The sequence below is a fragment of the Gopherus flavomarginatus genome, chromosome 2, assembly GCF_025201925.1.
Source record: "Gopherus flavomarginatus isolate rGopFla2 chromosome 2, rGopFla2.mat.asm, whole genome shotgun sequence".
Classification (NCBI taxonomy): Eukaryota; Metazoa; Chordata; order Testudines; family Testudinidae; genus Gopherus; species Gopherus flavomarginatus.
Window position 1 is genome coordinate 195,892,847 of NC_066618.1, and position 24,297 is coordinate 195,917,143.

The window sequence follows — 24,297 nt, forward strand, 5'->3', positions numbered from 1 at the left end:
GCCAGATATACATTTATAAGCTGTTTGGAAAGCCCACCATTTTTATTTTTCCAACTCAAGATAAATATTTTTCATGCAAAGCTGAAGAGATTGGGGGATAACTGGGAATGTAGTCACCTCCACAGACTTTATTTCACTATGTTTAATCATAATCTATGTGTGTGTGTGTACTCACACACTCCTAATCCTTGGAAAATAAATAAGCAAACAACTTAGTCCTAGTTCAGCAAAGACAGAAGCCAGCAGTGGTTTTCACATATTAAGATTGAAGGGAAATGTCAATCACAGAGGAGCTGGCTGTACACTTGGCCTATGTACAACACCTAAATGTAGTCAGTGATATTAACGTCTAACTTTCAAGGACGAAAAATGTAATTCAGCTAAAAATTATATGAAGAGATAAGTTATTGCTAAATGTGCAAATGGTTCTTCTTTGCTACCAACCGCTGAAGTCCTTGTTAATGTGAAGCAATAGGGATTTTTTCTTCATACTACTTGCTAATGCACCTTTAGCTCTATTGACATATTGGAAAGGTTCCTAAACCATGGTTCATGAACCACATGTAGATGGTGTTGGAGAGCCAGGTGGTCACATAGTGCTGGTGTGCATTACTTTTTCCAGCTGCTAATTTATTTTAAAAAGATAGTTACCAACTATAATAAATACGTTCCTATTATTCTCCACAAAAGAAACAGGCGTATTGACACAGAAATTATGTGATCACAAATGGATGGACAACAGGTTCACAAGACAACATACTAAAAGTCTGGTTCACGTTACAAAATATTTTGGAGGCCTGGACCTAAAGACACTGATTACTATGCACCAGCATTTTCAAGATGAAAATAAATATCTTATTTAAGTCTCTATAGGGGTTTATTCACATTCACAAATACTTGCTCCTAGACGAAGGTACCACTGTGAACCTTTACATATTTTTTCTTCCATCACTATTTCACACTGGTGTTTCTCCTATTAATTTTCCTAACTGGACATGAAATGGAAGAGGCCACTGTGATTTACTGTTAAAATTTCAAAAATATGTTCTTGTATTGTGACTAATTTGTCTAATTTTGATTAAGTAGAAATCACAATTACAAACCCAGTGAACTTTCTCCTGTACGGCAGTGTTACAAACTAGATAGGAGCAAGGAGCAGAGTTGCATATCCTACAACACATGGAAAGAACAGTTTATTGCCTTACAGCAACTGAGACTCTTTGACATGATGTAGACAGTGTCAATCGCACTGTAGGTGTGCATGCAACTGACACACACCAGATCAGATTATACTCGATATGAGGGTTGCACAGGCATCCTTGTGATCCCATCTGAGGGATAAATGGTGGAGGGGTCATGACGCTTCCTCAGTTCCTTTGCAATTCAAAGCCCACATTGCAGACTACTCCAAAAAATGAGGATGGAGGGTTGATCATGGGACCACACTGATTACATCATCTCAAAGAATCACAGTTACTGTAAGGTAGGTAACCATTATTTTCTCTTCAAGTACAATGTGTGTCACTGTAAGTGACTAGCAAGCAGTCGCCTCCTCGGATGGTGAGAGTAAGAAGCCACACAATCGAAAGCTATATCTACACTTATAATGGTGTGTAAAGAAGATCCACATAGCACAGGTGTAAGTAGCAGCATAGATGGCAATGCACGGCTTAGGTGAGCAGAGTGCCCTATCTACACAGCCAAGTTATATAGCCTACACAACTCCGTATGTGCCCAACCAGTGCTTCCCATGTCTGCACTGCTATTTTTATTGTGCCATTGCCTCAGCCTTTCTCCACCACCGTGAAAGGCTATGGCAGTGAGGAGGTAACAGAGAACAGCTCAAACAGTGATCTGCTGCTGGAGCCTCACTGTCATGTGTAGCTAGCTATACCCTGCAGTGTCAGGTGTGAACAGAGCCTGCCTTTCACTGCAGCATGTAGCTACACATGTAGTACCTGTATTCCACACACTGCCTTAAGTGTAGATGTAGCCAATGTGACAAAGTTCCTCCTCTACCTTGGTGGGTCCTGCGCTTATTTGGCAGATTTGCTCACCTCAGTGAACTTCCCCACAGTCTGGGTCAACTTCTCCTGTGTCTGATCAGGAGTTGGGAGGTTTGGGGGGAACCCGGGCCCGCCCTCTACTCTAGTGCAGCCCCTGCTCTGGTCGCTCAGGGAACAGAAAACTACTCACCCAGTGATCAATATATTTGCCCTCTACCAGACTCCTGTACCGCACTGGCCTGGGTCTGTCACACCAAAGATTGCAATCCCACTTTTGGTGTCTTCCCTGGCTATCATGTCAAATGAATATTTTTTAAAAGATCAGAGTTACTCCACGTATTGCTTTGAAAATCTCTGAGATCAGCACATTTCTGAAGCAGGTCAACGATGTCGCCTGTGCTGTGTTCAGCAGCGCTCCTGTGCTGTGTTCAGCAGCCTGTGTTCTGCAAGACAAGCTCACTGACTAGCTGGTAACAAATGGAAATGCACTCTGTGATCTGCTTTGAGAGTCTCCAGGAAGACATTGCTTGGCTTTTACATACACCCAATAAAGCCATGAAGAGACAGAGTGAGTTTGAAAGGCTTTGTCATGTCTAAATAGTAAAGTAGGGCTCTGGAGACATCCAGAGCATGACGTTTCTTTTCTCCTGGAGAAAACAAGTGTGATTTTGAGAAGACTGCCAAGATGAGTGACTTATTCTGATGGAATTCTGAGACCACCTAGGGGATGAACTTGGGGAGTGGAATCATCACCACCTTATCCCTGTTAAAACGATGTGTACGGTGGTCCAGTCATAAGGATTTGGATCTTGCTGACTTTCCATACCAACCTGATAACAACTAAGATGACAGTATTGATGGTAGATGGTATAATGAACATTTTGATGAATCAAAGGGAGGTCTCTAACTGGATGTCAGGCACGAAGGAAGCCCTTAATAAATCTCACCATTGTAGGATGTGAAAAACTGGAGCAGCATATAGTCCAGAATCTGGAATCAGGGTTTCAACAAGAGTCACATTTTTTTGGGTTGCCTATATGGAAAAAATTCACCATTTTGAAAAATACGTCCTGCTACGAGTTTTCCTGCTCTACATAAGAATCTCTTGCACCTGCCACAATCTGTGTAATGAATGCTCACCCACACAGTATCCAAGGCAGCTGTGTGCAGCAAGTACAAGTAGAGGTGCAGTTTCTGTCCCAAGTTCAGAGATACTATGTCTGGGCAAATAAGGGAGGCTATTGGAAGTTGGCTGGACATCTATAATAGGTCTGACAGACAAAACTGTTCCTGCCAGTAGGGGGCTATCATGATAATGGTAGCCTTGTCCCCTCTCATCTTCGATATTATCCCGGGGATTGGCTGGAAGGCATAAAAGGAGACTGTGACACCACCAAGAAAAACAGTATCCGGCAGAGACTCTAAGTATATGCCTCCTTTGGAGTAGAAAGCCTTGCATTTGGCATACTCTATTGTGGCAAAAATAAATCTATGGCTTATTTGGATGGGTCCCCATCATCAGAATATCGGGTCTAGGATGGATTCCACAGAAGTCTGTAAGGTCACGGCTGATTTCTGGAAGAAGAAAGTCTGGTGGAATCATCCTGTGTTGGTAACACAATTCATCACATTTGATGGATTCCAGATAAAGCGAGGAGCATCTGGTACCCTGCCTGTTGATACAGTGCATCACCATAATACTGTCCATCACAGTTTGCACTGTATTGTTTCACAGACCAGGCATGAATGCTATGCAGGCCAAGCTGGTGCCCTCACCTTGACGACATGTAACTTCAGATTGTCTGGTGACCACACTTGATTCTGGTGACCACACAATTCTTGATTGTCTGGTGACCACATAGTTGATTCAGGTGGGCATCCCAACTTATCCCTGCTTCATCTGTAATAAGTTTCACTGTTACTGAGGGGGATCAAGAAGGAGATCCACCTTTCCTCATATCAAGAGGTTTAGTCACTTGGTAAGTTCTCACAAGGCTTGGGGCAGGACAGTGACCAATAAGCTCATATTGTGTTTGGATAGGGAGTATGCAGCCCTTGGCCAGTGCTGTAATGGTCACAGGTGAAGTCAGGCAAACAATGTCACATAAGTACATGCACTTATGCATTCTAATAATCCCAGGCACATGCAAAAGTTCATAGATAGTCTCACCCTTATGTCACATACAAGCAACTGAAGGGATCTCAGTGTGTCTTTTGGCAGGGTATGCCTGTGGTATCTGTGACTTGAGCAGAGTTCCTCTGAATTCTACATTCTCAGATGGCATGAAAGATGATTTTTCATAGCTCACTAGAAGCCCTAACTGAAAGAACAGGAGGAGGACTTGATCTAGGGCTGTCTTTTCTTATCCCAGAACTTGCCCCTGAATAGTCAGTCATCTAGGTATAGACAGACATGATGTTATTGTTTCCTTACAAGTGCCACTACCACAGCCAAGCACTAGTGAATATTCTTGGTGCCATGGAGACTCAAAAGGGTAGAAAGTTGTATTGATAATGGTTGGGCCCTATTATAAATTTGAGATTCTCCCAGTGAGCGAGATGAAGATCTATATGGAAGCAGGCATCCTGCAAGTCATGAGCTGTGAACTAGTCTTGAGCTGGGAGTAATGGAATGATGGAAGCAAAGTGTTATGAATCTAAATCTGAGGTGGCGTATTTGCTTAGTTTCCTCCTGTCTAGGATAGGATAAACACAGGGAGTAAAAGCCTCTTCCTCTGTAGTCCTGAGGCACCTCCTATATGACTCCGAAGGAGAGCAAAAAGGCCAATTCTATTTGTAAAGGGCTCTTGTGAAAAAGGTCTCTGAAAAGGGACATGGAAGGGGAAACAGAACAGGAAAAGGAACTAGGTAGTATAACCTTGAGTTACGATGTCCAGCACCCAGTTTGTCAGTGGTAATATCCGATCAGTGCCCATTGGAATGAGGTTAGACAGTTTCCAAAAAAGGGCTCCATGGACCTGCCCTGGTGCAACTCTTGTGACCACTCAGACATTTGCTGCTGTTATGTGTGGACAGAGTTCATGAAGAATGATGTCCTCTACTGTATTTCATCAGCTTCCTGAAATGGTATTTCAGCTGCCTACGGTAGGACAGTGTGTGCTGTGTTTTGCTGGTGCAAAAGGGAGCACAGTCACCCTGGAGTCCTTGAGCAAGCATAAAGGCAGTGCCAATTTTCTCTCTGATCCTTCAAATGGCAGATCCTCAACCATACTTTGTACTCCATGAAGAAGGCACACAGCCTGATGCCTTCCACATGGGCAACACTTAAGCCATGTACCTAGTTGCAGTGTCTGCTGACCATAGCTGCTTATAAGGCCACTTTGGCCACCAGCTGAGTTTTCTTTTATGATGTCCCTGAGCTCCCCTCTGCTCTCAGAATCGAGCTTGCTGATGAACAGAATCACTTTGCCCCAAGTTAAAAAGTCACACTTGTCTTGGAAACCCTGATAGCCACTTACAGTTGAAACAATGCACAGAATAGGGTTTTCTCCCAAACAAATACAGTCTTTATCTTTGGCACATTTTTGGCTGAATAAGACTTCTCTTGGACAGCTGAGACCACTAAAGATCCAGCAAGTGTGGCTCAGGCAAGGATGCAGCTGGAGAGGGAGATGTTTTCCTCTTACATGATTGAAACAAGGGGCTTGGAAAGTAGAGATCTGGGAAGACGGACCATACGCCACAGGGGCCAAGGAGGCATCCCATATAAATCCAGGTGGCTGATAAGTTGTGGACTGGACCAATGCCATTCGTGGTAGGCCAAAGGTTGGGCTCTGATGAATTCCTTGGGTCTCTTGGTGGCACCACTCATGGATCACATGGGGGACGGTGGGGGAAAGACAGCTCCCTGCTCAATGCTAGTGCCAGCTTGAATCCTGGTGATGAGGAGTCTCAGTACTGGGGTCTTGTTGGCCCTGGTTGGATATTCCAGTGTTGATGTATGTCCTGGGTATGATCCATGATAGTTCACCTGGTGCCAAAGTTGATGATGGTACGGGTGCTTTTGGTACTAAATGTAGTCTGCTGCCCTGCAATCTACTCCTTTTCACTCATTTTTTGTGCTGGAGAACGTTTATCCTCTTGCCTTCCGGTCTCTCTCTACATGAGAGGACACTGAGTTTTTCCTCAAAGTCCTGCCCCAGTGTTCTGGGTGGCCTGTTTTAATGTCCTATTTCAATGTTTTTGGTGAGGGGCATGGATCAGCATTCACGTTGCACTCCCCAGCAGTTTCCAGCCCAGACCGGGGAAGCTAATGATCCAACTAGCAGACCAAATTTGGTGATGAACCCTGGCCACATGCCACCTGAGGCTCGTTGTGCATACGCTAAGAAGTCTGTGATGTTAACTAATTTATGCTGGCTATCATACATATATATTAAGCATTAAGTATCAATATTAAGTATGAATATAGCCGTTACATAGACCAAATTAGCCTGTACCTTTGAAATAATCCTGTTCACTTATGTCAAGTATCCCACACCACCTTGCATTAACTGAGGTAAGCTTTGGCTTAAGTAGACAGGAACATTGTCTGTATCAGGATATAGAATTGTTTCCTTATAGAAACAGAAAGGTGGTTATTGTCACAAACCTATTTATCCTAGTGCAAGCTTAGGAGGTGTCTTCACATCCCTTAGTACATGGAATGCATATACTCATAATAAAGATAAGAATTCATCATGAGCTAGAATGCACAGTGTGTTCAGAAGAAAGATAAGGGGCACACCATGGTACCAGAAAAACAAGATAAAAAGCTAATTGGCTGAACCTAGTTTCAAATGAAGAATATGGTTCCTTTTACTGGTAATCAAGTAAGTTATAAAAAGATTGCTTTAGAAGTAGAACTTTGGAGAGCACACCTTCTGTACAAGGTGAATGTAACACTGCTGTACAGGACGGCTCTTTTTTGAAGATTGGTGTCAGATAGAACCTTCTTCCTGTACCATATTAATAAATTTGACTGACATCGGTTGTTTAGTCTCTTGACCAACTGACCATACAATTTATCAAAAATGGCATCATCTTCAATATCAAAAGTTTTGATAGACTCAATGCTGCAGTTGGTGACAGTGTAGATACTGTCAGTGCCACTTGTTTGCTTGGTGCAGTCTTCTTTGCTTGATGGAGTGCTGGATGGTGCAAATTTGACCAGTATGGGGGTACTCGAGCCTAGATCTTCTAGGTCTCATGTCACTCTCAGACTGTTCTAAGAGATGGAGCTTCAGGCTCACATATCTTGACCTTTAATATGAGTAGAGAATGAAAGGCAAACCAAGCACTTGCTGCTTGGATGAATTATACACCACAACTGCTGTATCCACCTTTAAAAAAAATTAGTCTGTCAAAGGATGGACAAGGCTTGAAGCCTACAGGTTTTGACTCCACCATATTGAGGTCTTTGTATAGAGGGGTATGTCCTGGGGGGAAGAGAGGGAATGGGGAGAGTGTGCTGAATAAGGGGATCAAATCAAAGAAATTCAATCTGGACAGGGACATGCAGTTGAAAATTAAAGAACTAAAAGCTGTTCTAAAGATTGGTTCCATTTTGCTGCCACGGGCAGTAAGAAGAAACTCAGGGAGGGTCACGGGAACTCCTGCCTTCATACCTTCCCATGGGAGCATGAGGCGGCATAAGCTCCAACTCCACGTAAGAAATTTTGTAATGGTTCTAGGCAACAATGTGCACACTGTTAGCAGCAAAAATATTAATTGCATCTTCATCTACTGTGCGTAAGTGGTAAAAATTACTTTCTGGAAAAACATTCAGATACTTCAGTCCCTTGAGATTGTACTATTACTCTACCAGAAGAGCAGAGCAGTAAATTGCACTAACCTGTGAAGTGATATTAAGTGTAACTGAATCAAGACCACTAGATAACATGCCCTGAGTATCAGCCAAGGTCAAGGTAACACTACCATCTCCTCCAACTCCTGATGAAGACATTACTAAGTTTTGAGCAGAAACTGTGGATTGAGACATGGGTGGTGTTGAAGAAAGATTTCCACTTGACGTATTAAGTTCTGCAAAAAATAAAGTATGCACAACATTAAAAAAGGAAACATAAGCCTCAATCCTAACTACAGGGTTACTTTATTTTAGGTGAATAACTTAGGTGAAAATTTCTTGCTTGCTAATTCTTTACTAAGACTTGGTGGCACCACTGCAGATCTTTCTCCTCTTTTAGTCAAACAGGTGGCAAACAACAGGAAAAACAACTTATTTGTGTGAGAGTCTTGCACTGTGCTGTATGGACATGGGTCCATTACAAGCAGTATAACTGAAGACAAGTTTTCAGTGTTAGGTAAACACTATGGAACACCCTACCACAGGAGATTAGAATGTGTCTTCATCTGATCACCTTCAGAACTCAGAGGAAAAACTCACCTTTTTCAAAAACCTACTTACACCAGAAGCCAAGAAGTCAACAAAATTTAAAGAAACACAAAGAAAGAAAATTCCACCACAAAACAAAAACCAGTAAAAGTGACCAAACATTAGGATAGCAAGAGCAGGGCCAGATCTTATTTTCCTGTATAAAAGGCTCAGATATTATTGTGAGATGTGTCCACTCTAATATAAAAATAATAAAATAATAATGTAATTCTGTAAACAGATTAGTTAATGCACCTGTTTGCAGAACAGGGCCCCAAAAATATAAACCTACATTAGAACACATTACAGTATATGAAAATAATAGAAATGTAGTGGCTTGAAATAGCCACCAGGTAGTTCCAACACCATCTATATAAACAAGCTGCCTAGTCATGAACCAATTTATTCTGAATCTGAAATAACTGGGGATATGAGAAAGTCACCCTCAAGGTTGCCACCTGCCTGAACAGTATGAGGTACAGGTACTACTTATTAGTCTGCAGTGCACAGAATTATGTTTTAATACTTACTATTGTTAAGAGAAAGATTGCTTTGTTCATGAAGTTTTAGACCTTAGATTTATTGAGAAAGTTCAGCCCTGTATGGTATAGACCTTTATCCTGATGTAACACCAATGAACACTCCATGACAGAGTGTTCAGAAAATATTGGAATAATCTAAAAGCTGCATTGCCCACTGCCCTGTACTGAGGATACTTAGGACTGATTGACGAACTATTCTCAAGTTCTTTTCTACCACAGAAGAGACTCTGCAGCTGAGGGGAAAGGAGGGTGGGTAGTCGAGCACCCATAGGGAGACATCTTGAAGAACTCCAATTACTGTACAAAGTAAGTAATTTCTCCTTTTTCTTCCACTAGTATCCCTATGCGTGCTCTACTTGAGGTGACTCTCGAGCAGTACCCTCTGAAGGAGATGGGCACTTCAGAACCCAGCCTAGAACTGCATAACCAAATGTAGCATCTGTTCTAGAGGCATGCACCAAGGCCTAATGTGTTGAGAAAGTATCCCCATGTAGCAGCTTTGTAGATTTCTGCAACAGGAACATCTTTCAGTATGGCAATGGACATAGATTGAAATGTAGTAAAGTGGGCTATCACCCTAGTTGGACACAGCCCATTAGCAGCTGTATATCAGGAGAGGATGAAAATGGAAACCTATTTAGAAAGTATCTGGGAAGACACTACTGTTCGTTTAGCTCTGTCTGTGTAAGATATGCATAGTCTCGGCCCTGGTCGACACTACAGTGAGGTTGACAAACTGGTTTATGTCAACCTAACTATGTAAGTGTACAAACTACAGCCTTGCTCCCACTTATGTAAGTGCCCTACTACACCAACATCATAACTCCACCTCCACGACTGTTGGCTGTTATTCTTGTCAATTTCACGTTTCCATGTCCCAGCTGGGCAGCTGCCCGAGCTCCCCACACAGAGCCAAGCTGCCCCCAGAGTCTGGGCTCCCCATTCCACATCAAGAGCCTGGGTGCTGCTCTGGCTCCCAGATGGGAACCCAGCTGCGCCTAGGCTCCCTGCTGGGAGTCTGGGGGGCTGCCCCGCTCCCATTGGGGAGTGGGGAGGCAAGAGCCCAGACGGCTTCCCTGCTTCCGGTAGGGAGGCGAGAGCCCAGGCAGGGCCACCAGGCTCCCAGCAGGGAACCAAGAGTGCGTGAGGGAGGACAGCTGGTGGTGAGTGGGGAGCCAGGAGCCTGTGGGGCAGCCAGGCTCCTGGCAGAAAGCAGTGAGCAAAACTGAGAGCTCAGGCTTTCAGCTCCCCAGACTGCCCCTCTTAGGTCAATGGAAGTACTCCTGTTGAGGACGAGCACCACCGACCGGAGAATAGTATGGACCTGAACCACCGCAGTAATTATGTAAGATGTCAATGGAAAAGTTATGATTTGATGAATATGATTATCCTATTTGTATGCATGCATCATTTTTGTATCTGAAGTTATGAATATTAACTATGTACCTGCATTTCAAATGTTTGCTCCTGTGGTAGCACCAAAAGTTATTTAGCCAGCACATTGTGAAGGAACTATCCAAGTTGAATGGCCCATCAAAGAACACAACTCACAATGAACCATGGAAGACACCTATCTACTTAATCGACTTTCCTGCGAACATTCTAACCAGAGTAGGAGTAATGGCCTCTGCTATGACTAAGCAAAGCAGGCGTGGACATGTGACTTGCCTATGAGACTCCAAACTCCGTCTTGTTACTTAAATTTTTCCACAAACTGGACTGAGGGCTTTGTTTGAAAAAATGGGTTTCCCTCCACATGGCAGAAGCTATAAAAGGCCCTGGAGACATCTCCATTTTGTCTCTTTCCTAGTCTAACCTCTGGACTATAAATTTAAACTTACGGGAGCATTCTAAAGAAAGGACTGAGAACGTTCCAATGATTTGGAAACAATCTGAGACTTAACAAGACAGCACTTTATTCCATCACTGCTACAAGCCTGATCCAAGAACCTTATAATTATTGTATGTATTTGATTCCTTTAACCACTTTTAACTCTCACCTTTCTTTCTTTCTTTCTTATATAAATAAACCTTTAGATATTAGATTCTAAAGGACCGGCAATTGAATGATTACTGAGTAAGTTACACCTCTACCCGATATAACGCTGTATTCGGGAACCAAAAATATTTTACTGTGTTATAGGTGAAACTGCGTTATATTGAACTTGCTTTGATCCACTGGAGCACACAGCCTTGTCCCCTCCGCACCACCCCCCACCCCTGGAGCAGTGCTTTACCGCATTATATCCGAATTCATGTTAGATCGGGTCGCGTTATATCGGGGTAGAGGTGTATATATTGACCTAGGTCAATGTGGCTGGTCCTTTGGGATCAGAAGAACACTTTGTTGATGAAATTGGTTTTAAATAACCACTGATCATTAAGTCTAGTGGTTTTGCTGGTGATACAAGGACTGGAACACCTAAGGACACTGTTTTTCTGACTTCTTGTTAGCCAGTGTGGTGAAGCATCAGTTTACTTCTATTACTGGACTAATATATCTTGTGGAAAAATAATCATCAGTTTTGGGGTGTGTTTGCCCTATTTCTCAACAGTTTGTCCTGAATTTGGTATTCTCAGTTGTGACTCACTGCAGCACAGTTACAAGTGGTATTTGCCAAAAAACATTTTCATGGAAAGATTTAGAAGCTGTGACAAAATTCCTCCTCTACTTTGGTGGATCCTGCACTTATTGGTGGATTTGCTCACCTCAGAGACTCACCATGTGGGTTAGGAAACAGCCCAGAGACCTTCCTCTCTGGTAGAAGAAACAGTCCAGGTCAATTCCTCCTGTGTCTGATCAGGAATTTGGAGGTTTGGGAGAAAACCGGGCCCACCCTCCACTCCGGGTTCCAGCCCAGGGCCCGTGGACTGCTGCTGCTGTCTAGAGTGTCTCCTGGTACAGCTGCACGATAGCTACAACTCCCTGGGCTACTTCCCCATGGCCTCCTCCCAACACCTTCTTTATCCTCACCACAGGACCTTTCTCCTGGTGTCTGATAATGATTGTACTCCTCAGTCTTCCAGCAATACATCTTCTCACTCTCAACTCCTAGTGCCTCTTGCTCCCAGCTCCTCACATGCACACTACAAACTGAAGTGAGGTCCTTTTTAACTCAGGTGCCCTGATTAGCCAGCCTGTCCAAATTGATTCTAGCAATTTCTTCTTAATTGGCTCCAGATGTCCTAATTAGCCTGTCCGCCTTAGTTGGTTCCAGCAAGTTCCTGATTGTTCTGGAACTGCCCGTTACCATATCCAGGGAAAAGGGATCTACTTAATCTGGGACTAATACATCTGCCTTTTAACACTCTCCTGTAGCCATCTGGCCTGACCCTGTCACAAAGCACACAAGAAGCTAACAGCTCTAAGGGAGATTTCATTAGAAAATTAAGAGCTAAATCTGGAAGCTGAAGGATGAGAAAATACTGAAAAACCTTCCACAGGAGAATTAAATTCTGTGATGACTGCTAGGTGGACTTGAATGGAACTTAACGAGAGAGACCTTTCTTCAGAGTGAATAGGTATTCCAAAATCTCCAAGATGGGGAATCAACAGGAGAGAGGTGATGGCAAGTGCATCAGTGGTAAAATTGCTTCCATTTCTGAAGGTAATTCATGGCACAGTAACTCCTCACTTAAAGGCGTCCCAGTTAACATGATTTCATTGTTACGTTGCTGATCAATTAGAGAACATGCTCATTTAAAGTTGCATAATGCTCTCTTATAATGTTGTTTGGCAGCCGCCTGCTTTGTCCACTGCTTACAGAAAGAGCAGCCCAATGCAGCTAGCTGGTGGGGGCTTGGAACCAGGGTGGACGGCTGCCCCTCTATCAACTCCCCGCTCCCCTAAGTTTCCTGTGCGGCAGCCGCCCTGCAGGTTATCAATTACCAACATTTCTGCTGTCCCTTCCCCCACTGCCATGTGCTGCTCCTGCCCTCTGTCTCGGAGCTGCTCCCAGGAGCCTCCTGCTTATTGTGCGGGGGTGAGATAAGAGGGTCGCTAATGTCACGGTGTCCCCCTCCCCCCATCTATATAGAGCAGGGACATCTGGGACACAACAGGGCTCAGGACAGAGGGAGCTTGCTGGCAGCAGCTGCTGTCTCAATTTGCTGATCTACTTAAAAAGGCAATGTACTTAGAGTGGGGTCAACATACTTAGAGGGGCAACCTGCATCTCTCTCTCTCCCATGCTCTCTCCTTTCCCTCCATTTGTGCTGTCTTGTAGACTGTGAGGCTACATTAACAACAGTTGGGGCTCAGCTGAGCACTAGTTCATCATTTAGCAGGAAATATCCCACCCTCTGATTCCACCACCTCCACCAAACTTCACAAACATCACTGCTGTGTACAGTATTAAATGGTTTGTTTAAAACCTACAGAGTGTGTGTGTGTGTGTGTATGTATGTATTGTGTAGTCTTTTGTCTGGTGAAAAAAAATTCTCTGGAACGTAACCCCCCCATTTACATTAGTTCTTATGGGGAAATTGGATTCACTTAACGTCATATTTTTCAGGAACATGACTACAACGTTAAGTGAGGAGTTACTGTAGATTATTTTCTGCTGTTCAGAAAGACTTCTTGATCCTCTCTGGAACAGGAGAGTTCTAATCCTGAAAGCCATCTAGGTACCAAGTCTTGAGCCTGAGAGCGACCAAGCTGGGGTGACAAATGTTCCCCAAATCCTAGGTGATGGCTGGCTGGGAAGAGAGATAAAGAAGGGAAGGAAAGAGAAAGTTACTCACCCTGCAGTAACTGAGGTTCTTCGAGATGTGTCCCCCCTGTGGGTGCTCCACTCTAAGTGACGGTGCGTCCCAGCGCTGTTGATTGGAGATTTTCGGTAGCAGTGCCTGGTTGGGGCACACGCACCTCAGTTAGTATCTCCCGCCTTGTTGAAATCTTCCTGAGTGTGTCCTCCCCACACTCTTCTCAGTTCCTTCTCTACCATGGAGAATCCTACTAAGTACTCTAAAGTAGAGGGGAGGAGGGCGGGCAGTGGAGCACCCACAGGGACACACATCTCGAAGAACCTCAGTTACTGCAAGGTGAGTAACTTTCTCTTCTTCTTCGAGTGCTGTCCCTGTGGGAGCTCCACTCTAGGTGATTGTATAGCAGTACCCACTATGGTTGGTGGGACTTTGGAGATGCAGCAGTGAGTACTGTAGATAGTACTGTATGGCCTACTATGGTGTCAGCCGTGGTGTCTTGCATGAAAGCATAGTGTTTTGCAAACGTGTGTTCAGATGACCATGTAGCCACTTTGCAGATGTCAGGAATGTAGGAAGGCAATGGATGTCGACATGGCTCGAGTGGAATGAGTTCTAATGCCTTCGGGCGGTTGAAGATTTTTCGCATGGTAACAAGATCTGATACAGTCAGAGATCCGTTTGGATAGGCATTGTTTAGAGATAGCCGTGCCTTTCAATTTTTTGGCAATGGCAACAAAGAGTTGTGGAGACTTGCAAAATGGTTTGGTCCTGTCTAAATAAAAGGCGATTGCTCTTCTGATGTTGAGAGTATGCAGGGTTGCCTCTTGCAGAGTCTTGTGAGGTTTGGGATAGAAAGAAGGTAAATATATAGGTTGGTTGAGGTGGAAGGTTGATACCACCTTAGGAAGAAATTTAGGATGTAGTCTCAAAGTGACTTTGTCTTTAGAGAAGATTGTGTAGGGAGAATGGGCCATCAGGGCACTCATTTCACCAACTCTCCTTGCCGATGTTATGGCAACTAAGAAAGCCACTTTCATGGACATATGGAGATGAGAGGAGGTAGCCAAGGGCTCAAATGGAGGTTTCATGAGAGTGTGAAGAACGAGGTTAAGATTCCATGCAGCCGCTGTTGGGTGAATTTCAGGGTAGAGATTTTGCAGGCCCATGAGAAAGCGTTTAATGGTGGGGTGGGTAAAGAGTGAGTACCCATCTAATAGGTCATGGAAGGTGGTAAGCACCGCCAGGTGCACTTTGATGGAGTTGAGCTGAGCGAAAGTCCATCCTGTTTTAGTTTCAGGAGATAGTTTAGAATGTTAGGGAGGGTCACGTTATTGGGTGCTAAGTGATTATGTGAGCACCAGAGAGTGAAACGCTTCCACTTCTGCAGGTAGGTTTTACGAGTGGAGTCTTTCCTACTGTGCAGGAGGACATATTGGACTTGCTCGGAACAGGCTAGTTCATGGGTTTGGAACCATGAAGGAACCAGGCTGTGAGGTGGAGCTTTTGAGCTGAGGGTGAAGAACTCATCCGTTCTCCTGGTAAAGAAGGTCTGGCCTATTAAGGAGATCCCATGGGTGATGAGAGGACATGCGGAGTAGGTAGGGATACCATGTCTGTCTTGGCCAAGCCGGGGCAATAAGAATGACCTGGGCCTTGCCGTCCGCGATCTTCCGAAGAACGCTGTGTAACAGAGGGATTGGTGGGAAGGCATACAGGAGGTACAATTTCCATGGGATGAGGAATGCATCTCCTAGGGATGCAGTCCCGAGTCCCGCTCTGGAGCAAAACCGGGGACATTTTCGGTTTTGGGTCGTGGCAAAGAGATCTATTGACGGGGTGCCCCAAGAGGAAAACAGCTGTTGGAGTATTGCGGGATGCAGTTTCCATTCGTGTTCTGTCAAGAAGTGCCTGCTGAGTGCGTCGGCAGTAGTGTTGTGGCAGCCTGGTAGGTAGGAAGCGATGATTTGTATTCGATGTCATATGCACCAATTCCATAGTCAAATGGCTTCCATGCAAAGGGAATGTGATCAGGCTCCCCCTTGTCTGTTTATGTAGTACATACATGCTATGTTGTCTGTTAAGACCCGCAGATATTTGTTCTTTAGGAGGGGAAAAAAGTGAAGGCACGCTCTCCTCACTGCTCTGAGCTCTAAGAGATTTATGTGTAGATGTATCTCTGATGCGGACCACCGGCCTTGTGCCCTGTGTCCCCCTAGATGCGCTCCCCAACTGATTAGGGAAGCGTCTGTGGTGAGCATGAGAGGTTGGGGATCACTGCTGGAAGGAAACCCCTGTGCAGAGGTTTTCTGGACTTGTCCACCACTGTAGGGAAGCTATAACATTGAGAGGAGGAGTTAACAGCATCCCTAAGGCGTGTCTGTTGGATTTGAAACTGGAGTTGAGCCAGCCCTGTAGACATCTCATGTATAGCCTGGCATGTTGAACCACGAAGGTGGTGGCTGCCATGTGGCCGAGGAGCTGTAGGCAGATTCTTGCTTGTGTCCTGGGACAAATAGAGAGCATGCGTATGAGCTGCATGAGAGCGAGGAATCTGTTGTATGGGAGCGAGGCCCTGCTCTGGGTTGAGTCAAGATGAGCTCCAACGAAGTCTATCTGTTGTGTAGGTGTTAGGGTGGATTTTTTGAAGTTTATTTGGAGGCCTAGGCTGTGAAAGAGGGAAATGGCGAAAAGCGTATCTTGAAGTGTCTCGCCATAGGAGTCGCCCTTGATGAGGCAATCGTCCAGGTAGAGGAACAGCGTGACCCCGTGTTTGCGGAGGTGAGCCACAACCACGGCTAGAGTCTGGGAAAAAACTCTTGGTGCTGTGGAGAGTCCGAAAGGAAGAACTCTGTATTGAAAATGGTCGTGACCGATTGTGAATCGTAGAAAGCGTCTGTGAGCTGGATGAACTGATATATGGAAGTAAGCATCCTGTAGGTCGAGGGCTGTGAACCAGTCTCCTTGATCCAATGCAGGTATTATTGTGCCCAGTGTGACCATCTTGAATCTTTGTAATCCTCACGAATTTGTTCAGTCAGCATAGGTCTAGTATAGGCCTTCATCCTCCGTTCTTTTTCTGCGTTAGAAAGTAATGGGAGTAGAAACCTGTCCCTTGATGTTGCGTCGGCACAGGTTCCACTGCGCCTAGCTGCAGATGTGCCACTTCCATGCGATGTAATTGCTCGTGAGAAGGGTCCCTGAAGAGGGATGGGGAAGGGTAGGATATAAAAGGGATGGAGTAACCGGCCTGAACTATTTCGAGGACCCAGCGGTCCTGTGTAATCTGCTGCCAGGCATGTTGGAAATTCTGGAGGCGGTGGCCAAATGGGCAAGTAAGCAGTGGAATCAAGGGGTGGTCGTGCAGACCCTCGACCAACATTTCAAAACTGTTGTTTATTGCCCGATGGACGGACGGTGGTGGCTTGATTTTGATTTGTCTGCGCTTGGGGGGGTCTAGTACGATTCCTAGTTGTGTCATATGGTCTGGGTTGAGGACGATAGTACTGATGTGTGCGTGGTCTTTGGTAGGGTTGGTATTGTTGTCAGCTGGGAAGGGATGGGTGAATGCCCAGGGTGCGCAGTGTTGCTCCAGAATCTTTCATGGTATGGAGGAGTTCATCAGGTTTTTTGGAGAAAAGTTTGTCCTTATCAAAGGGGAGATCCTCCACTTTGGTCTGGAGTTCTTTTGGAATGCAGGATGCGAAGAGCCATGAAGATCTACGCATAACCACAGCAGTTGCGGTGGTACGGGCTGCTGTGTCTGCCGTGTCTAAAGATGCCTGTAGGGCCGTTCTGGAAATCAGTTGGCCCTCAGTCAGGATTGATTTGAAGTCTGCTCTTTTATCCTCTGGAATGTAGGAGGCAAATTCAAAAAGTTTATTGTAATTATCAAAATCATAACTGGTGAGGAGAGCAGAATAGTTTGCAATTCTGAATTGTAGTGTAGAGGACGTATAAACCTTGTGGCCCAGGACGTCAAGGCATCTAAGATCTTTGTCTTGCGGGGTGGGTCGATATTGTGACTGTTTCGCCCTCTGTGCAACTGCATCCATGACAATAGAGTTCGGTGGTAGATGAGAAAATAGGAAGTCTGCATCCCTTGCAGGGACATAATATTTACGTTCAGCCTTCTTGCAAGTTGGTAATAAAGAGGCTGGGGTTTGCCAGAGAGTGTCAGCTGGCTCCATGAGTGCTTCGTTTATAGGGAGTGCAATTTTTGAGGGCGAAGACGGTTGAAGGATTCTAAGGAGTTTGTGTTGCGTCTCCTGAACCTCTTCTAAGGGGATATCTTGACTGAATGCCACCTTCCTAAAAAGTTCTTGAAATTGTTTGCAGTCGTCCACGGCCTGTGGAGGTGAAGGGAGGAGGGCTTCATCCGAGGCTAGTGGAGAGTTAGGGGTCGGTGAGTCAGGATATGGTGCATAGCTCCCAGTCTCAGGAGGGGGGCTCAGGCACCCTAGAAGTGGATGGAGCAGGAGATTGAGGCACGGAAGGAGGATGATTGGTAGGAGGATGTTGCCATGGGTACCACTGAGGCCAAGGCATAGCGTAGGAGAACCAGGTGCCGCCCACGGGGGGGGAGGGGGCAAAGTAGGGAAACTGAGGTTGTTGAGCTTGAGCCATGACCTGAGGTGGTAGAGGCGCCTGTAGAGGAGAAGCAGGAGGCGAGAACTCCGCTTGCTGCTGTAAATCAAGTTCCCCGTCAGTGAAAGCCAGTTCAGGTGGAGAGAGTGGCGGTTCAAGAAATGAGTCCTGTGTGTCTAGGAGCGGAGAGTGAGCTCAGGTGGCACTGAAAGATCACTTTGGGTGAGAAACTGTTGCTTCTGCTCCCTGGGCTGAGCTGAGCCTGCTCTCTGCTCTAGCTCATTAGTAGGAGAAAGTGAGAAAGAGAGTGTTGCTGTAGACTGCTTAGAGGTGCCCTGCAGGGAGTCTGCTGCTGATGTGCGGGTAGAAGACAGGCTCGGTGCAGACGTTTTTCCTCGGTGCCGAGGAGGAGCGTGCTGTCGGCACCGCAGCTGTTTTCGTTGCTGAGGCAGAGTGTGCTGTCGGCACCGCGGCCGTTGTCGGTGCCGAGAAGGAGCGTGGTGCCAGCGCTGTGGCCGTTTGCGGTGCCGAGGAGCAAGGTGTCCGCGCCGTGGCCGTTTGTGGCGCTGAGAGGATCAGCTCCACAAGGACCTTCCCGGCAGGGGAGGTCGGGTCCCTGCCTCTGTGCTCTGTCACAGCAGTGGCTGAGGCATTAGAGCAGGCTGAGGCACCTGTCTTTGGTGCTGTCAGCACAGAGGGTAGGGATCTCGCAGGAGATCCCCTACCCTTGTTAGAGTCTCTTCTGTGAGACTATTGTGCTTCTTGCCTACGCTCCAGGGAGGGTGAAGCAACGCTCCCCACCGGTTCCGATCTGGCTGGGGAGCATGAGGGAGCAGGTTAGCCTTTCCCGTCTCTGACAGCGGCTGTAAGGATTTTTCCATCACCAGGATTTTGAGCCGCAGATCCCTGTCACGATGAGCTCTTGACTTTAGGCTTGCGCAATGGAGGCACTTCGTGGGGATGTGGGTGTTCCCGAGGCACTTCACACAATATGAGTGCCCATCTGAACGTGGCATGGAGTCCTGACTGGAGATGCATCTTTTGAATCCTGAAGCTCCTGGCATTATGAATTAGAGATGGCCGAGGAGAGTGTCTCAACAGGAGACAAGCCTGAGGGGCTTTTTTTTTTTTTTTTTAAATTAAGTAACTAACTATGTAACTATACTAAAGGAAGGGAAACAACTGGAAAGTAATTAATAATTATTTCTATGTTCTTTGTTACTGTTTCCTATAGAGACCAGGGAAGAAAAGGAAGCACTGCCCCGAGTCCCGTCTTCAGCAGAGGACGGTTGAGAAGGAACTGAGGAGGGTGTGGGGCGCACGAAGATTCCAACAAGGCAGGAGATACCAACTGAGTGCGTGCGCCTCAACCAGGCACTGCTACCGAAAATTTCCAATTAACAGCACCGTCACTTAGAGTGGAGAACCCACAGGGACAACACTCGAAGAAGAACCATACCTGTCTTGGCCAGGTTGATGCAATCAAAATTACCATGGCTTTGTCCTATTTGTGTAGAATGCTGAAGATTAGCAGCATTGGAGGGGAAGGTATATAGGAGACTCTTTGATCAGGAAAGGAAAAAAGGTGTCCCCAGGGAATGGTGATTGAGACCTCTTCTCGAACAGAATTTAGCACATATGCAGTTGGCAGTACTGGACAAAAGGTTTATTGTTTGGAAGATGCCAGGTAAGGAAAATCTGCTTTAGTATGGATCTCTCAACTTCCCACTTGTGATCTGAGGTGAAGTGTTGGCTGAGGTCATCGGCAATAGTGTTTTGGCAGCTGTAAAAATAACCTGCTGAGATACAGGTATGGTGGACTATACACCAGTTCTATTACCTAAGTGCCTCAGAGCACAGAGAAGGGGATCTTAACCCCCTGTTGATTTATGTTGTACATACTGACCCTGTTTGTCATTAGACAAACAGAATGACCTTCTGTCATGCTGGTAAGCAGACTGTACTGCCCTGAGCTCCAGAAAGTTGATAAGTAAACTCCTGGGCGGACTATCTGCATGGGATAACATGGCCCCATAGATGAGTCTCCCATTCTCAGGTGAATGCATCCAAAACTATTGTGACAGTAGGAGGTGGATAACTGAAAGGAATCTCTGAACATACCTTGTCTGTATTCTTCCACCATTCAAGAGAGACTAGCACTCAGCTGGGAATAAAAAGCAACTTGTTCTAACTCTCTCTGCTGGGAGGGTATAAACTGTCCTGAGCCAGGCTTTGAAGCAGGGTATATGTAAGCAGGCATGTAACGTGATAATGTACACACTGCCACATGCCCGAAGAGCTGTAGGCACAATCTGGCAAGGGTGTGGGGGCTCATTTGGACTTGAGCTATTAAGTATGTCAGAGTGAGAGACCTGTCCTCTGGTAGGCAGGCTATGGATGTCATGGCATCAAGAGTGGCCCCAATGAACTCCATTCTCCATAGAAATAAGAGGGGTCCATTTTGCAGTACCGAGGTGAAGGCGAAGCATGTGGAAGACGGACATAGCTTTCTTTACAGCAGTTTGTACTTCAACATTGGAATACCCCTTGAGAAGCCAGCTATTAAAATAGGGGAAACAAATTACTCCTCATTGGCAAAGCTCTGAGGCAACTACCATCATAACTTTTGCAAACACGATGGGTGCAGAGCAGATGGGCTGCAAAGGACGACTCAGTACTGACAGTGGTCCTGACCTATGACAAAGTGTAAGGCTCTCTCATGAGAGGGCTGTATTGTGACATGAAAGTACATGTCCTGAAGGTCAAGGGTCACAAAACAGTCTTCTGAATCTAGGGATGGAATGATAGCAGCTAGTGTTACCATCATGAATCTCTGTACCGTGATGAAGGTACTCAGCATGCTGAGATCTAGAATTGGCTTCCACCTACTCTTCTTTTTGGAAATCAGAAAGTAATTGGAATAGATCTCTTCCTCTACGTTAAGTCGGAACTTGTTCCATGGCTCCTATGCAGTGAAGGGAGAGAACCTCTCGCGTCAGGAGAAGTTCATGAGATGGATTCCTGAACAGGGACCAGGAAGGGAGACAGGGAATGCAAGAGAATGAAGCTGCCCAATGCTATAACCTCTAAGAGCTATCTATCAGAAGAAATCTGCTCGCATGAAGTTCAGAAATGGGAGACAATCCCCAGAAGTTGAGAGGAAGGAAAGGGCAGAATAATACAGCAGCAAATCTGGATCATGGAGGTGTTTGTGACTCTCGACCAAGGCGTCAAAACAAACACTTTGTTGATGGTGGCTGCTGCGTCAATCCAGGTGCAGCAGTTAAGAATTTCCCCCTCTGCATGCAGCACTTCTTTTTAGGTGCTTCTGAGGTGCTGTGATAGGTGGGAAACTGAGCTGATCAGGATCTCTACGCTGTCTGAGGCTGACTAAATCTCCTCTTGTTTGCAAGTGTATTTATGCCCAGCAAGTGAAAGGTTGCCCTGAGTCCTTCAGAGAATGCAGAGACTTATCAGAGAACTTGCAAAATAATTTCAGATGATCAAAGGAAAGGTCCTCTACAATGTTCTGGACTTCACACGGAATTCCAGAGGATTGCAACCATGAGACTTGACACATGATTAGAGCTGTGGAAATGGATTTAACAGCACTTGCCAGCGGCATCGAGAGAGGACTGTAAAGCTGTTCTGGATAGAGGCCCTTCTGCAAGAACTGCCTGAAACTGATTTCTAAGTTCCAAACTACAAGGTAGCAAGATGGCAACTGAATAGCTCTTCTGACCAAAATATCTATGAGCTCATGGAACATTAGCCTTATCACAAGACGGTCTTCAAATAGTGCTGCCTGTGTCGTTCATTCACTGCATCCATAACCAATGAGTTAGGGGATGGGTGGGAAAACAAAAATTCTGAACCGCTAGCTGGAACTTAATTCTTTTTGTCTGACCTCTTAGCTATTAGACGGTCGGGAGAGGAGGCGAGAGAAGTGAGGTGGCAGTAGCAGGGACCTGCCAAATTGTCTTAATGGGTTTAACAATGTCTCGTTTATGGGGAGGGCCACCCATGATGAAGATAGCACAGCAAGGATGTCCAACAATTTAGGTTAAGTCTACTGGACTTCTTCCAGGCATATTTGAAGAGTGGCTGCCATTCTTTTCAAGCAGCCTTGAAATTGAAGTGGTCCACAGCACATGGAAGGAGCATAATAGCTTCATCCAGGGAGGATCAGGAAATATTTGTCAGAGTAGCCTCCTCATCAACTCTCCTGTTTTTCTAATGTTTCATCATGAGGTGGGGATTGCTGTTGGAGAATGGAGGGAATCAGGGAATGAAGTCCCTGACATTCCCTGTGAGTGCTGTGCGCCTTGGAGAATTGTTGGCAGTATGCAGCCCAAGGGTCCCAATATGGCCACTGGAAACGAAGGCACATAAGGAAATGAGACAGGCATCCAGGATTGTCATACTAAGGACGGTGCTGAGGAGGTCGAAGCAGCACAAGCCGTGAAGTATCCCTCAATGTTAGCATGTTCCAGAGAGTGTGGTCTAGACTCATAAGAACCCGAACAGAAATTTGAACATCTGAGAGCTCTCATCTGAAAAGTTTAATGGAGGAGCAGATGAAGGAAGAGTGATAATCTGTTTGTATGTATGTATGTATGGACACAGGGGAATCATGCAGTACAGGTGATAGGTGAGGTACTAGAGATAGCAGAGGATGCCATACCAGGAGTCTAACTGAGCTTAATAAAGGAGATGTAAGTTCATGGGAGACAAAAATACCTGGAAAATCTGAACTCCTGTGGTATTGGGTGAGGTTGCACAGGAACCTGATGGGCTGTGGACAAAGAGGCCTGCTGCACTAAGGGCAGTGCCAGCAACATTGATATTCGCTAGGCACCAAAGATACAGCAAATGCTGCAGGCAATACTAACTTCTTCAGTGAGGAGTCCCTACAGTCTCTAGTACTTCAGGCATGCTTCGATGGTACCAGAGGCTTCAATACCAATCATTGGGTACCATGTGATTTAAATGAGCTCAAGGACTGCAACTTAGAACCCTTGGTACTGAGATCTCTTGAACCTCCTTGGAAGCCTTTAAGGGGCATGGAGTCCCCAGTACAGATGATCTCTTAGAACTATGCTCTTTTTAAGGAGTTTTAGTACTCCTTTTCATGGAAATCTTTCCCACTTCACTTGTAGGTCTACCGGAGGCTGATGGGGCAATATGGTCGCTTGGAGGCCACTGTATGGGTGGGGGGTCTCTGGGCCTGGACCTGAAGCCAGATGAAGGGAACACTCCATCATGGAGAGGTGAAGTTTAATCTCCCTACAGTGGCTCTTAAAACTAGTGCAGATATTGCATTTTGAGGGCACACGTGTATTCCCAAGGCAGCAGATACAGTGAGAGTGGCTGTCATTAACCGGGAAGGACTCCAAGCAAGTGAGGTAACGATTTTAAAGCCTGGGGATGTAAGCATGCCCCAAAATATAAAAGGCTTCTTGAAAATGGACACCTCTGTGCAAAGGGAAGTGGAGGCAGCAAGAGGCCAAAGCCTCAGCTAGTGGAAAAGATCCCAAAAGAAATAAAATGATTAACTATAAAAATAAAACTAAAAAAGCAACTAAGAGGCAGGCATCTGCACAAGCGAGTACTACTGAACTCTCTGTCTCTGGCCATAGCAGCTGAGAAGGAACTGAAGACAGTTCATCTGTCGCAACGAGGACGGGCAGGGCGCATGCGCAAGCCAAACAGCACTGCTGTCAACAATCACCAATGGAAGGCGCATGTGTATTTCAAGTGGAGACCCAGAAGGATGCTCTCAAAGAAGAACTGCCTGCTTATAAATACAAAGGACCTGCATCCACTCAGGGAAAGGAAAGCAACAGGGACCTACCACATCAGAAACAGTCAGTAAATTTCACTTTTCGTATAGGAGTATGAACTGCTTCATATTTACAATACAATGAGATAACAAGTCCTACGGGAAATTTGAATCATGGACCCCTTTATCATTGTTCCTTGACCACATGACAGGTTCCCTAATGCCTCTAATTTAATAGGAAACCTCTGTGCATTATTCCTTTAACTATCTCAGTGCACCAGT

General features: G+C 45.6%; 1 protein-coding gene across 13 annotated transcripts in view; it reads right to left on the reverse strand.

The window, feature by feature from the left end:
- The window catches only part of ZNF236 (zinc finger protein 236), a 192,479-nt gene that overhangs the window by 27,890 nt on the left and 140,292 nt on the right, over positions 1-24,297 (reverse strand). For 11 of the 13 annotated variants that reach the window (XM_050941761.1, XM_050941762.1, XM_050941767.1 and 8 more), the window contains one exon: positions 7,861-8,048. The exons of the other annotated variants lie outside the window; for them this stretch is intronic. In XM_050941761.1, the coding sequence (XP_050797718.1) occupies positions 7,861-8,048 (188 nt within the window). The remainder of the gene's footprint in view (positions 1-7,860; positions 8,049-24,297) is intronic. 13 annotated transcript variants of the gene reach the window in all.